Source organism: Chamaea fasciata, unplaced genomic scaffold (genome assembly GCF_029207755.1).
Source record: "Chamaea fasciata isolate MVZ Bird 193981 ecotype frontalis unplaced genomic scaffold, bChaFas1.0.hap1 SCAF_7, whole genome shotgun sequence".
Taxonomy (NCBI): Eukaryota; Metazoa; Chordata; class Aves; order Passeriformes; family Sylviidae; genus Chamaea; species Chamaea fasciata.
The window spans coordinates 14,187,530-14,202,999 of record NW_027094092.1 but is presented as its reverse complement, the minus strand read 5'-3'; the positions used below and the strand labels follow the sequence as shown (position 1 = coordinate 14,202,999).

Below are 15,470 nucleotides of genomic sequence, written 5' to 3'. Positions count from 1 at the left end.
AAGAAATGAAAGCTCAATCCAATTTTGCATGAGAGCTTCCTTGGACATTTAGTAATTTCCCTGAAAATTAGTCTTCCCACATCCCACGGGTGGAAGTTGAACTGAGATGTTTAAAATTCTATCATAAATTTGGATTTACTGCTGGAAGAAGTAAAAGAGCCTCTGCACTATAAAGTAGGGCTACTATTCCATAACGACATCATTAGTGGTATTATTTTGATAACACTTCTAGGAGTTTTGGGTGCAGTTTGTTATGAAGGATAGCGTGGGTAAAAAGCATGTGAAACAAGAAAATGCTGTAAGGATGTTGAAAAAACCCCACGTTAGACAGGAAGGGTTATGGAGCGTGAGCAAAGTCAGACCTGACAATGGTGGGGCCGGTTCCCTCTGGCCCTAATGAAGTGGCTGCTGTCTGGCCACAGCCTCATCACAGCACTTGCCTCCTTGAAAGGCGTATTTTAGGGACACTGTCTGCCTCTTCACAGCATCCAATTAGAATACCCTGGCAATTAATTGTTTGAGGGTATGAACTTCATAAGAAGTGCTATTTTTCTTTTGAGTTCTAAAAAAGTGCCCTGCTTTGTGCTATTGTGTAATCCTGCAGGCTGTGTGTCCCGAGTTCACTGCAGTGTGTTTGTTGTGGAGAAGAATTGTAGTGACACGTCTTGCAGTAACAGCACAGTTAGGGGAGAGCTGAGTTCCTGAGAGAGCTCAGTGCCCATGGTATGTTTGTTTGATTGCTCCCTGATTCTCCCCAGCTGCACTGAATATCCCAGAAAAGATTCCAAATGCATTACAAATGGTGGACGGTTTTGCCACAAGGAAAGAGATGCGAAACCCAGATTCTGTTGGAAAATTTAAACCTGCAGTTATACATCCACAAAAGGATGTGGTTGTTTAAGTGCAATTCAGTGTTTTTGTTGCCAAATAATAACATACTGTCATGACTTTTATTCTAAGCCTCTAAAATGATTGATAATGATATATACTTTGACAGAATGTTTGTCTGTAATCATTGTTTTAACAGAACCATTTCAGAGTACTAGAAATTAGCACATTCAGATAGATGATGACATTTGTATGCTATAGTGAACTTTTGTGTTTTTGCTGTTTTCATGTACAATAGAAAGAAAAGACAGATACCGAGTGGTTTTTTTTTTGTATGCTGCAAGCCACAATTCTTGACCTTAAAACATCAGAATAATCTGATGATAAGGATGTATGTGCTGATGGTGGAAGCAAATCAGTGCATAAGGAGGTTTTGAAACTTTGTGTTTCTGTGGCCTTGGTTTCTTTAATTTCTTATGTCAAAATGGTGTTTGTGGCCTGAAATAAAGAGCAAACTAGTTGCAGTCCCCAAAGCAAACCCGAACAGATTGTAAGATATTTGTCGTAGTGCCTCTCATTCAGCTTAGGGGAGAGTGACACTGAGATTGCAAGGAGCTGGGAATTGTGCATGAAACAATCCAAATCAAAGTAATTTTGAGACAAATGGTGAAGAAGTTCCCCTGGGAAAAATTGTGCATTTGCTGAAGACCGCATTCCTCTAGCTCATACCTGAATGTCTGTAATGTTAGTGAGGATTTTGGTCTTGTGGGATTTGCAGTGTACAGTCACAGGTTTAGGAGTACATACACATTAACAGGGCTGCTGTGATGAACGATTTCTTTATCAATCAGAAGAGATACTTTAGTCTTAATTTTCAAAATATAATGAAGACTGAATGGAGAGTTTGTTACAGGAAACATACTGAAATTGAATGACCATGACTTGGTTCATTTTAAAAATGATGATAGGACAGACAAAAATTGTTTTGTGGCTGAGGTCTTGATTACAAAAATGGAAAATTTTGATGGACCGGTGAGGCTGAGGGATATAAAAGTGGCAGAGCTTGATTTTCCTGGAATGGAAGATGCTAATGCTTTCTGAACCCCAAGGAAGGAAGAGAACTGCCTGAAGAAGGGTGTAAGGACTAACTGAAAAATCTTGAGGCAAGAGAAGAAGAGCCAGCTGACCTTGCTGACTTGTAAAGATTTTTATCACACTTGTTTTGGCTGCATTCTTGTCATTCGACTAAAACCTAATACCACTGAGTGTTCTTACTGAGACCTCAGCATTTTTTGTGTTGTTCTGGAGTCATCTAAAGATAGGGCTTTTTTCATAGATGGACACAGATCTTACTCTGTGTTGATGCCCTCAGTCTTTCCATACTCAGCTTAAGGCAAACGGTCCATATTTAATTTTTTTCACTGTGACCACCCTTCAGGTAGACTTAGGAGGTGCACGAGGGTTGCTGTGATGTAAACCTTCCGTGAAAATGTTGACTGCTTTAACAACTAGCTTTTCTTTCCTTCTTTTATTTTCATCTCCTGTGCCTGATCACTAACAATAGGGTTTTGGGGTTGTATAAAACCACATACCAAAAACCACCCATAGATTAGTTGGTTTTTTGGTATGTGGTTTTATTTGGGCTGTTTGGAGGAGTTTTGTGCGTATGTTGGTGGGGGTTTTTTTGGTTGTTGTGTGGTGGGTTTGGGTTTGGGGTTTTTTTGTGAGGGTTTTTTTCTTATTGGTGGTTGGTTCTTTGTTGTTGCTGTTTTTGTGTTGTGGTTTTGGTGGTTTTTTTTCCTTTTTTTTTTTTTTCTTTTTCTTTTTTGTTGCTTTGTACTTAACAAATGTTTCCATCTTGTGCAAGCACTTGCAGCCCAAGGTGCACCAGCTGAATCACAGAAGTGCAGCTGCTCCCTGTTAACCACAAGAAGGCATTCCTGGAAGTGTGGTGCTCAGTCAGTGGAGAGCAGAGCAATTTCTCATGTATGGTTAGTGTCACAGAGAGGGATGGTGTGCAGAGACGTATCTATATGTCACCTATGGCATGGAGGGTGCGAAGGCAAGCTCCTGGTGTTGGCCAGCTGGTTTTTGCTGACTGTACGACAATTGGCAGGGTAGGGCATTGAGTGATGGAAGATGAGACTCTGAAAACAGTGGGTGGAGAAGCAAGGGAAATGCTGCATGGGGAAAAAGCATTTTGTGTCTTGTGTTACAAGTGACGCAGGCTTGGAATTACTTTCAGGCAGGGAGGGTGTAGATCATAACTCTGGAAGCTACAGAGAGCTATAAAATCTTCCTTTGGAAGCTTGCTGCATCCTGGCGATGTCTTAGTGCTTCCTCTCTTCCTCCTTGCTTGCAGAGATCCACTTACGTGGCACATTAGCTTTTGGTCAGGTGTGTGTGGTCAGAATTTTTTTTTTCCAGACCATACTCTGTGCATTCAGTTTAAATTCTATTGTGAATTTTCTTGTTGTAGGGGAAAGTACAACTACATACAGACTAAAAAGCCAATCACACTACTACAAAAGAATCAGCGTTAAGTGGAAAATAAGATTTGATGAAAAATGGAAAATATCCTGTGACCTACAGGACACTAGCCCTTTTACTTTTTACCTGCTGCAGCCAACAGCTAGGAACATGTTCTGCATTAAATTGAACTTAGTCTTATGCTCGCCAAGGAATGTGACTAGGTTAGCAAGCTGCTTTCTTATCAATCAGGAGTCAAATGATCCAGAAGAAGAACACAGAGTTCCTTGTAAAGGATCATTGGAAGCAGGACAGCTTTGCTAATTAGATTCCTTTTACTTTTTATTTTTACACATCAATAGAATTCTGCATACAAATGTAGTTGCGCTGAGTGTGTCAAACAGTACAAATTGTTGTTACGATACATTAATCAAGGGCATGGAAGAACAGCTCTGGGAGAGAAGATTCCCCTGTCTTACGTAAGCTTTGATCTGCAGTCTCTCTCGGTCACCTCGTCTCCTTCCATTAGGACATCTGATCTCAGAAGGAATTAAATTTGCCATCTTCTGGCCCTGGCAATTTCCTTACAGTGAAATTTGTCAAAAGACATGAGATACCATGGCTAAAGTCCTGGATAAAAGTACTTATGTGCCCACACTTTGAGAGGTTTCCTTCCCTTGTCCCCTGCTCTCTCTCTGCCTGAAAAAGAGCTTTGGTGCAATTAGGAAGACAGAAACTAGAATCTGCATGCAACTTAAATATCATATCTTCATTCATCCTTAAAAATCTTCTTTGTCCATCTTGCTCTCATCTCCTAGAAGTGATGGAAGCCTCCACAGCCTTTCATGTTTTGGGAAATAATTGCACTGAAAGGAATTAACATGCATTTATAGGGTGGTGTAACAAAAATAATTGACATCAAGGTCTTTTTGTTGTTCTAGCTTAACACCTTGATGTTTGGATGCTTGTGATTTTTCATACTGCAGTCCCTCTTGTGAGTCCAGCTCCCTGTGCCTCTTCCTTTCACCCTCTCCTGTATTGTCCCTTCCCCTCTGCTGCAGTGGGAGGTTGACTTTGCCTGCAGTTCTGATTCCATTTTTTTCCTGGTGGGTTGCACAACAGATCCTCAGTCAAAGCCCTGGGGTTACAGAAAGAAAAGAAAGAATAGCCTTGTGATCATGGTACCAGCCTGAAACTTGGATTTTTATACACTTTGTCAGACTTGTTTTGTTACAGTACTTGGAAGTCCCTTAGGGGATGGTTGGCAAAAGATATTTTTGTCTCTTAATTACATTTTGAAATGCAAGGGAGACTGTATATCTAAATATCCGCAGGAGTCTTGTCCTGTATGTGTTGGTTCGCTGTCTGCAAAGGTGAGATCTCTATCCCTGATAGAAAAGGTGGGGCCTTGTCTCAACTTTGTTCCCTGATTAATATCTTGTTTAGTAGATAACCTTCTTTTCCTATTAGGCATATTTTTTTTTCTTTTTTTATATCTATACACACTCAAGTATATATGGGAATGTTTACATAATATGTACTAAACATTATTGTGCTTCTTCATGTAGTGCTTTTAAGATAGAAAAGTATTTTATTCTTAAGTGAAGTATTTTCTCTATTTTGCATAACCTATTGATTTTACATTCAGTCAATTAATTTTTGTTTGGACTGGGCCATAAGCATATATGTAGGCTGCAGAAAGGTGTTGGTGTTTTGCCCAGAGTTTGTGGTTGCTGTGCTAAGGTCTTTCCTCACCCTCCTTGCAGCTTATGTCCGTGATTATGCCATTTATCATACTATTTATGATTAATAAAATGCTGGTCCCTTGGCTGCTTACATCACACCTGTTAAATCTGGATGGATGGATGGATCTGAACCACAGCCATTGCTAGGTAGAAAACAGCTTGCTAGCACACAATTTAAGGGAAGAAACAAACAATTTATGTATGGTTGAAAGAGCACAGATAATAAGGTAAATAAGTTCTGGGTGAAATGGTCCCTAAGCATTCTTTGCCTGCCTTACAGACAGACATTTGTCACATGCCTTGAGATCATTTATATAGAGATCACAATATCCTTCACAACTCTTCTAAAATTTCCCTCCAAACTGAGAACTTCAGTGTGAATTGTTTCCCTGTAGGGGGTTGTGTTTCTTAAGCTCGCAGGATGCTTTGCTCAGTAACAGTCTCTCTGATTTGTCATTAAGTTTAGTCATTTTTTTTTTCAATGAAAACATAATGTAAAATTATTGCCCAATTAGAAAGCATTATTGTGTGTTTATAAGCATCCCTGAATGTACTTACCCACTGGAAACATGCAGATGTCTGTTGGAATTTAATTTCTCTGCAGCACATTTGGGGTGGGGACAGAATAGAAGCAGCCAGAAAATTATAGTTGCTGCAATAAATACCAGATTTCTCCCAGTGACCTGCCCTGACTGCAGAGCTTATTACATCTCGTGTAAGCATAAAACATCTGTTCAGCATTGCTATTCTCTGGCTGGTCTGTATTTGTACCAGCAAATCAATCATTCTTGGCTGATTGCCTGTTGTGGGGAGTCATGGAGAAAAGGGGGTGCCACATTTTAAAATTTATCTTAAGAAAGATGTTGTGAAGTAGCTGCAAGGCTTCAGTGTACATTAAGCAGTGGCAGCCTTGCTTCACCTCTGTGGTGTGGTCCCTCCTGAGCTCCAGTAGCATAGGTGTGCAGGCCAGCAGGAATCCCGTGGGTGGATGGTATAGCCTGTAGCAAGGAGCATGGATGATGGACAAGGTGTTCCAGGAAGCTAAATTTAGAGTTCCTCAAGGTTGTTTTTTTTTTTATCTGGGGGTTCCTACAAAGTCAGTCTGTGTTGTCAGGTGGTGACACCCTGCGATAAGGCAGAGGTGTGGTGAACCTTGTGCTCTAAATTGAGCAAATTCTACTTTGGAGCGCAGAACTGCTGCTGGTACATGGTGTGTGCTGTCCTTGCTCTGGGCTGTCGAGGGTGAATCCAGGGCACTGCCTTCAGTAGCTTGTGATTTTACTTGGTTTCAGTTGTTAGCAATGCTGCCGCTTCACTGAGGTGGCTTTTACCCCCAGAGAAGAGGTGTTTTTGTGCTTTGCAGGAGCTCGTACCCCATCAGCCCTGGAGTTGCAGCATGTTGGCCATGAGTGGCTGCCCTGGGGGTGGCTCCCCAGCACTGGCCAGTCTGTATAACATAGCAATTCCTGGCCTGGTTTAATGGACTCCCTCACAGCCTGATAGGTGGCTAGTGGGAGGCTCTGAATGGTGGCCAGAGTAACAGCTGCATGTGCAAAGCTGTTTGAGATCTCCAGCATTCTTTTGTCTGGTTGGCAGGCTCTGTACCTGCTGCTGTTAGGTGTAGAAAAAAAAAATTCTTTGTCAGGAGGTTTTTTACAATCTAAATAACACCTTGTTCATGTGGGGCTTTTTTTTTTTTTTCCTTTTTTTTTTTTTTTTTTTTAAATGTAGTGTTTCTGGAGCATGTCCTGGCAGTGTCAGCCACCAGCCTGAGCAGTTCTTTTGTGCCGATGCTTTTGAATCTCTGCTTGTGTCAGTGTATTCCCTAGGGAATGAGCCAAGATTATTCACACCTCAGATAAAATTTATTTATTCTATTAGCAGTAACTCCAGTGTATCCAATTTTCAGCACTTGGTGAAGATGAGAATTTTGCTTTTTTGCTAGAAAGCCTTTGCATGTGTTTCCATGTGTGGATCTTGTTTCCATGGCATCAGCTTATAAGCCTGAGAAGCACAGGTGGAAGCATTAGCCAGTAAATAGGCATTAGCAGCCAGTCCTGCTGCTGTGTAGGGCTTGGTCTTGGGGTGAGGATAGTGATGTGGCATGTGGCAGTGATTTATGTATGTTAGTGGTTGGGACTTGGAGCTTTCCTGTCTGCAGTATTGTGGAATAAAAGACTTAATGCAGTCCTGCTAGTGCTCTTGCAAAGGTATTGCTTTTCCTGCTGCTTTGTCTTGATTTTTCTGAAGATAGGGCCATGCTGGAATATGCTGTGACTGGAATAATTTTTCTTGCCCTGTTTTCCCAAATGCTTTAATGTGCTGTCTAAGCACCTTTATTCTAGAATAAAGAGTCGTTTTCTTCTTCCTTGCCACTGTTGTGTTGAGATGGCTTTGCCCAAATGTTTTCATGTAGCAGTTGTGACGCAGGTAAAATGTGAATAGTAGTGATTGTGGTGTTCATTTGTAACACAAGAGCTCAAGCTACTCAGTGTGTCAGTCTTGGGTGTCCCTTCACCAGTAAATACTCAAGCACAGTGAGCTGAGCACAAGGCCTGTTTTATTAACTTCTATGGGTTTATGTTCTGCAGACATGGAGGTGATTATAGCTGCCTCTCTGGCTGTAAAGGCTATAAAGTTATGCATGCACAGAACCGTAGAAACTTTTGATGGTATGGACTTCTATTTTTTAATATAATTGAGCATATACTCCTGCATTACATTTTCCCATTGCAAATATACTTTAAGAAGAATGTGGTTATTAATTTTTTCCAGCTCAGTAGTAGGTATAATGGGCAAGTAGTTTCAAGACAGCGAACTGGATACAAGATTTTGAGGGGGTTGCTTTTATTTAAATTAAAAACTTTAGGACACTCAGCAGAGTAACGTTGTGTGAAGTGAATTGTCTGTTAGACTAGACAGCTATGCTGGCGGTGACCTTGCAAAAGGAGTTCTGTGGGAAAGACAAGCTCTTGCAGTAAGGACAGGGGACTGCTCTTGGTGTTACCGTCATTGGTGGACAGCTTACAGAAACTCAGTACACTAAAGCAACTTAAACATCAGACATGTTCACAGCAGCTACAAAGAAGGATAAAAAATATGTGAACTCTAAGTTCACTTTGAAAAGAAATTCGTAACTGATCTCCATCATTAATGAGCTAACAGAAGGGTTGAGTCCTAGGGTAGTTTTTCTCCATTCTAGGCAAATGACCATAGTGATCATGTTATGTCAGATTTATCACACTGAGCCTGAATACTTTGAGCAGTTCCTCAGGAGTCAGCCAGAAAAACAGTATAGATAAGAGATATGGAGATCTTCATCGTTCTTTTGATTCCCAGCTGTCTCTGTATGGCTTGATCTGTGTTTGCTCTGTGCCTCTTGTTGGATCCAGTGGGTATTGTCAAAGTTGTGATGTTTTTGCAGAGTCGTGGCCAGTCTTGCTTGAAAGGGTTGAAATGTCTGCATCTTGAAAAGAAAATACCTCTTTATTAAAAAAGCAAACAAACATGCACCTTTGCCACTAAGCCCCTAAGTGAGGCTACAAACGAAATTCCATTTAAGAGTGAAAACACTTCAACCTTGATTTTGCATCCTGCAAACTGTAGTTGTTTGTTTCAGGTTAATTTTTGATTTCCTGTCATAATTTTGACTGTCCTCCTACTGGTAAGCAGGTTCTGATTTAGTCATTCATATTTCTTTTTCAGATCGCATGTGGCTCAGAGCATAATCTGGCAATAGTTGGTAAGTAGCTTAATTTTGTAACAAATCCTCTCACCTTTTTTTTCATTTTTAGTAGCACAAGGTGAAAGAAAAACGTGTACATCAAACGTACTGAATGATTATGGGCATTGTGTGCAGCTGAAAGGAGGAAAGTAACATACAGATGTAGAGAAGGAAGAAGAGAAACTGGTGACAATAAGTGGTGGTGATGAAATTGTGGCCTTGTAGACCAGCCCCTGTAAGGCGAGAGGGGTTGATGGATGTAACAGGAAAATACATTTGCAAAGTGCTACAGCCTATTTTAGATTGGAGCCATTGCAACAATCCAGGCTGCAGATTTAGACTAGCATCTAAGCTTGACGCTGGTCAAAAGTATCTTTGTTTAACAAGATGGAAATTATTAACATGGAAATTATTGCTCAAAAAAAGTCCTGGGTCTTTTGTTGTTCGAAGCTTGGAAAATCTTCAAAATGTCAGTCAGTGGTAGACAGGTTCTTTAGTGCATTTTAGCATAATACAGCTGTTGTAATAATGATGGAAGTACTAGGAAGCTAATGTTGGTGGAGAAATTGAATTTTGTGTACTAATTCCAGGAACAATCAGATTCTTGCTTTCATGTGATGAGTTGATAACTGAAGTTTGATGCATGATTGCTATTATATATAATTACTTGTTTAGGAACATTTTTAACTGTAGATTTTTGAGCGCTTTATAAAGGAGGTCAGGATAATTATCCCCATTAATAGACAGGGAAAGACAGATGAAGAAAGGAATTCTGTGCTAATGAGAGCTGGAAATGAAACAGCACTCCATCCACATAGATGTTTTTGGTTGCCGTGACTGATGCGTTGAGGTGGCAAGTAAAGAATTTCCTTAATTATCTAAAGTGTGGTTTGACAGAGGTAGAGAAAAGCAGCTATTTGGTATTCAACCTGCTTTCCATGCTCTTATTTTTTAGGTTTTGTTAAGTGGCCACAAAGGTGGCATTTTCTGTATTTCCATATCTGCTGTAGTATATTTTCTAATTACCCTTCTCTAGTTAAACCTTGTAGTGAACTTGTTAGTTTATGGCTGGATTTAAGAAAAGATTTTTCCTTTTGCCTTCTCCCTACTTGTTCAGTGTCACATGCCCGTATTAATTGTCAGGCTGGTGCTTCTGAATGTCGACTGAAGAGCAATCTTGTTTCTTGCTGAATTGATGAAGTAAAAATGTACTGCTGGCAGATTCCTCCAGTGTGCATGAAAGCAAAGCACTGAGTTTGAACAACCTTCTCTGTGCTTATGTCCTTTTAAGCTTTCTGCCTTCTAGGCAGAAATCTCTGGAAAAAAAATGGGTTGGGGAAAGAAATTCTAGAAGAAAGTTACAATAAACGGAGAACTTTGCATATGTAAAGAACACCATATGCCTATCTAAGCTGTGTGCTACACTCATTGAATTCAATGGAGAAATTATCAGTGCTGGAAGCCAGTCAATTTTATTTTAAGGACAACAGAAATGTGATGTTGCAAATTTTTTGAACTAAAGAACTATGATACAATTTTCCCTGAATTGAATTTTACATATGCTTTTAAAAGGTTGACTTTTTAGAACATTCTGTGGTAGGATTTCTCTGATCACTGGTCACTCTTGGTTCAAAGCTGTCAGCTCTTATAGTCCTTAAAAGATATCACACAGATTTCCATGAATATGTCTACTTGATTGAGCAATTTTCTAATGACTTATCATTCAAACAGAGTTCATTTACAACAACTATATCAGCCATGTCTGTCTTAATTAGTAAATGCTTGAGTGATTGAGTTTTAAACTGAAATAATTCAAGTTCAATATGACAGGTAAACTGAAAAGCCTTTAACAGTATAATATTCAAGTCAGTATTTCTGATTGTGTATACAAATGTGCTGGTGCTTTGTTTGTTGCATTATTTTTGAATAGAAACATTTTTAGGACGGAGAGGCTGGATTTATGATTCATTCCACAAATGCTGAAGTAGTGTTCCAATCATCTTGCTGGTGATACAAGCTGTTTGATTTGTAAGGCTAGCAGGCAGTTAGGTTTTTTCATGTTACTTTATATAGTCTGCATCCATTTGTACGGTTCAGTTATTTGAATTCTTTTTTCTTGCTTTCTTCTACTGAAATCAGTGCAAAATTTGTCCTCCTCACTGTGATGGCACTTACACCTTTTCTTGTGGCAATATTGGTAGTATTTTAGATTTCATTTGATCATGAGGTAAATGTTTGATATAAAGGAGAATGAGATGTGGGTTGTCTTGAAATGTACCTGCTTTTCTAAACTTACTGAGTTAAAAGTTGCTATTAGTATGTGAAAAAGTGTGATCTTCACTCCTAGACCTTGGTGGAAACACATTTTTATTTTCATTTGGGGTTGTACTGTGGTACTAATTCTAAAATTTGTTGTAATATTTTTTATGTTTGCATGACTATTCACTTGAGAACAAAAATCCTTGCCTGGTAAGAAAAGACCTTGCACTTTTCACCTCAATCAAGGATTAATCATCTTAGAAGTCAGCCTGTTTTTGTACTGAAAGAAATGGGTAGTTATTTAATAAATGTTGTATAACATATCTGAAAAACACCTTGCTACACTGAAAACTGTATGTGTACTTACTGAGCACCACAAAGGTGGCTTTTCTACCTGAATGTGACAGCTTCTGTGTTAGTGTTCGACTTTGTGATATTGAGGCAGAGCCTTTGAATGGCTGAAATACATAATGGAACGAAATCACTGTGGCAAAGCTGGGCTTTTTCCAGGTTTGGGAGTCTATAGTGTTTTCAACACTGAAAAATCACGGAGGTTTGAGTCTTACCCTAAAAAGCCTGTGTTTAAAAACAGTATTTATGGAGAAGGCTCTTACCAGTTTGCTACCCACTCCCCAGTAAGACTCTGATGCTCCTTTTTTGAAAAAGAGAATAGTTATCTTTTAAGAGAACATGTTGCCCATGCAATGCTGGAACTTAAACATTCAAGCAGTATTAACTGTGCAGAAGTAGAGATGCTGTTAAATGCAGCAATACCTTGACTGCGCTGCAACCACAGGGCACAGGACAATTCAGTGAAGAACCTCCAAATGCAAATGTCTTACCTTAGTAAAAATTAAACCATGGAATTGTATTCAAGCCTCCTGGAGGAGGCTTGAATGATGACAGTTAAGCTTGAAGGATGACAGTTACATAGTCTGTCTCCCCAAAGCCTTTGGTAATGCATTTTGGTCTTGCTTTTAGTCATTTTCTCAACCTGTATAAACTAATGAAAATCTTTTAAACAAAAGATACTGGAGGATATGTAGGGAGAAGTGCTTGTTTTAAAAGCTAATTAGTTTTTGTTGAAGTCCAACTTTAAAGGAGCCTTCAAAGAGGAATTTGTTTGTTTGGAAGAGAAAGACGTGGATCTTTCAAGTTAACGTTTTCTGTTGTGGTGTTTTGAAGGGGATAAGTGTGGGGACATGTGGCTACTTCAGATAGTGCAAAAGGCTTTTTCTTGCACTTTCATAGTCAGCACAGTGAATTCCAACTTCTGCTCATTTTCTTGCATGGAGGATTTAAAGCATCCTGCAGTGAGACAGTCCCCAAATCGTGGCTTGGACACTGCCGTGTAGAGACCCACACCACAGGGGTCAGTAGTGTCAGTGCAAGTGGTGGCAGTGCAGTGGTGTTCGCAAGGAGAAATTGGGCTTTGTGATTAATGTTATTGCTGCTCATTTGATACTTGTCTCTGTCTCCTCTGGCATTTTCCCCATTCAGGTTACTTACTCAGCACTACTTTCCTCCCATGATTAATGGTAGTGGAGAGGGCACCATGTAATTAATGTTAAAACAAGAACAATGAACCCCAAAGGCCCAAGCTGGCCACCCAACCTTAAGTGTGTCTTGCACATGGAAGTACAAATGACTTATGAGGAGACAAGGCCCTGGCTGGTCACTTGGGAGTTTCACTGTGTTCAGTGCAACAGAATTATCATGAAACATTTTTAAAATCCCTTCTCCACTTTCTGCTAAATCATAGGCCCTTCCAGAAGAGGGTTATTTTTGTCTCCCATTGCCTTTTTTGTTTTGTGTGAATTAGAACAAGCTCCAGGATTTTGTCTTCCGTGGTTCTTGTGCAATCACAGCTGTAAATATCACAACACATTCACATCCTTCTGAAGCTGCACTTGGAGAGTAAAAAACAATAATAAATTTAATGGAAGAATAGTCTTTGCAGAGGAAATTAGGATAAAACATCCTTCCACTCAAATGGTAGCTCATGCCTCAAATGGTCTGAATTAAAGTATGCAATAGTGTTAGAGGGCAGTAGAAGAGCTGTTGTTCCATGCTTTGTTGAGTTTTTTTTTATATTCCTATATTGGAAGAACACAGCAATTATGAGCTGGAAAACAAATGTGATCAAAGCTTAGGGAGGTGGTGATACACATCCTAAAATGGTGATGGTGTTAATGCCATCCCAAACACTTTGGTTCCATGTTTTTTAATAAGGCAGCTGAAGGGTTCCTACGTGCAAGCCACTACCTCTTAATTAGCAGGGTTTCGTACTTTTAGTGAAGTTCCACGATTCCAACTGAATTATTGTATAAAGCATCAGTCGAGGAAGGGCTGTAACAGATTATGAAAGATCTATTTCTCTGGCAGAGTGAGCACCAATGGGGAGAGGAGGCTGTGCAGGCTGACGGACGGATCCCTGCGCTATGCTGACAGTATTATTTAGATGTTCGCAGCTGCCCTACGAAGCAGCAGATAGAGTCATGTGTCTGACATTCGGTCCCAGGGGACTCAGCAGTCTGTCATGAGGAGAAAAATCATAAATTCTCTCTGTTGCTGTAGTGTTTGGAGGAATCTTCAGCGTACACAGTGGAGGGCACTGGTGTTCAGCAAGGAGCCTGAGTCTGCTAGTCTGTTGCTTTATTTATTATGCATGAAAAATCCCAGTGCAGCCAGGGACTGTATTGTAAAGGTTTCCTGGCAGACCAGCATGGAGTCATGTTGCAGCACACTGTCTCTTTGCATTGCAGCACTAATCACATTCTCTGCTTATTAAAGGGCACCTGGCAGGACTTCGAGTAACCATCACTGTTGTCATTTTCGTGCGGGTTATGTGTCGACCTTCTAAATTTATTCTCCGGCAGAGCCATTCCGTATGTCATTTAGCTCTTAATGTGGCTTTGACTGTTAAAGTAGCTCTTCAGAATATAAGCTCCTTTGGTTTTATTTGTTGAGAAAAAGCAGCCTTGTACCTATCACTTGTCTGAGTGCTTTGGCCATAGCTGGATGTATGTTTGACATCTACAGTTTTCCTGTCATGGTTTGACACAGTGAGTTGTTCAAATATCTTCTCACTTTGTGTTTCTTTTCTGTATACTGTTGGTGCTCCAGGCAAACTAATTGTTCCTCTGGTAAGACGGGAGCTGAAATTGAATTTCAGATTTCAGAAGTCTGATTATTTTGTTGTTTTCAGCAGGTTATACTCACAAAATCTGATCCTCTTATCTCTTAGTGCTTCTTTTCCAAGGGCTAATGGAAAGCCAAGTTGCCAACTATCTCATGAACTTGTGGGTGTAAGGTGATGAGGAGAGAAATGAGGAAATGCTAATTTGAGCATTTGGAAGAGCCTTCTGATGGGGCTAAAAATGGCTTTGTAGCAACTGAATTGTCTGAAGTGAGTGGCTGCTGGCCATCGGAAAGCATCGATATTTTACTGTGTAAAGCTAATTAGATTCACAAGAGAAAATGGGATTGCACAGACTCCCTAAAAAGAAATTCCAGTGTTTAGGATAAGATCTGACTGAACTGCGTCTTCTGTTACTGAAATGAAGTCGAGATTTTACAGCTACTGTCTCTTGCAGGCTTTGTCACTTTATTGATGCGTATTTTGGGTGACTTAACTCTCTGGAATGCTGTGTTCAGCTTCTTCTTTTCTCTATGGCTTGTCAATTTAGGTTGTGAAATCTTTGGAATAAAAACTGCCTCTTAGTGTACTTTAGAACTGCCTAGAGTAAAGGGACCTGATTTTTATTTTTTTTTTAGCATTGCATTGCAACTAATAATAGTTGCAATCATTTCCCCTCAGTGAGGCAATTTTAAAATATAATTAGTCTTGGTGTATGTGTCTCTATCTTAATTTATATCATTTAGCATATAAACAGGTAATAATGTAGTGCTCGTCATATTGTTTACAGTGTGATTTCCTGCTGCTACCAGATGCGGAGCTGCTTGGGCAGGCCCTGAAGATAAAAGCTGTTATTTTTTTCTGTACAAAAAAGCTCACGGTTCTTGTGAAATTTTCCCTTGAACTTTACGTATCACCGTGGTGTCAGCTTAGAGTTTGCCTAGAGTTGAGCTCCTGTGCGCTGTCAGTCTGTTTCCTGCAGACACCACATCACATCCACAGGGATAAATCTGCTGCGTCAAGAACCCTCCCGAGGATGGGGAAGAGGCAAGCGAGCAATATTAACCTCTGGTGACAGCTGAACCCATCCGGCTGGAACTGTGAGTGGCACCTAGAGGAGATAATTGTCATGGGAAGACAGCAAACAACCAGCAAATGCTACCAAGCAAAAATTTTTACTTGAAGCTGAATGAGTAGGGAGCCCTTCCTTGCAGGTATTTGTGGAAAGGAAAAGTCCTTCCACCTGGTTTTAGAAAATCACAGAGGATGAGAACACTCTTAAGAGCAGGAGCTGCAGTACAGGTGC

At 40.1% G+C, this 15,470-nt stretch overlaps 1 protein-coding gene across 1 annotated transcript in view; it reads left to right on the top strand.

Moving 5' to 3' along the window:
- The window catches only part of SERGEF (secretion regulating guanine nucleotide exchange factor), a 139,838-nt gene that overhangs the window by 68,467 nt on the left and 55,901 nt on the right, over positions 1-15,470 (top strand). Inside the window, 1 exon segment of the mRNA XM_066187644.1 lies at positions 8,748-8,784. Within this exon segment, the coding sequence (XP_066043741.1) occupies positions 8,748-8,784 (37 nt within the window).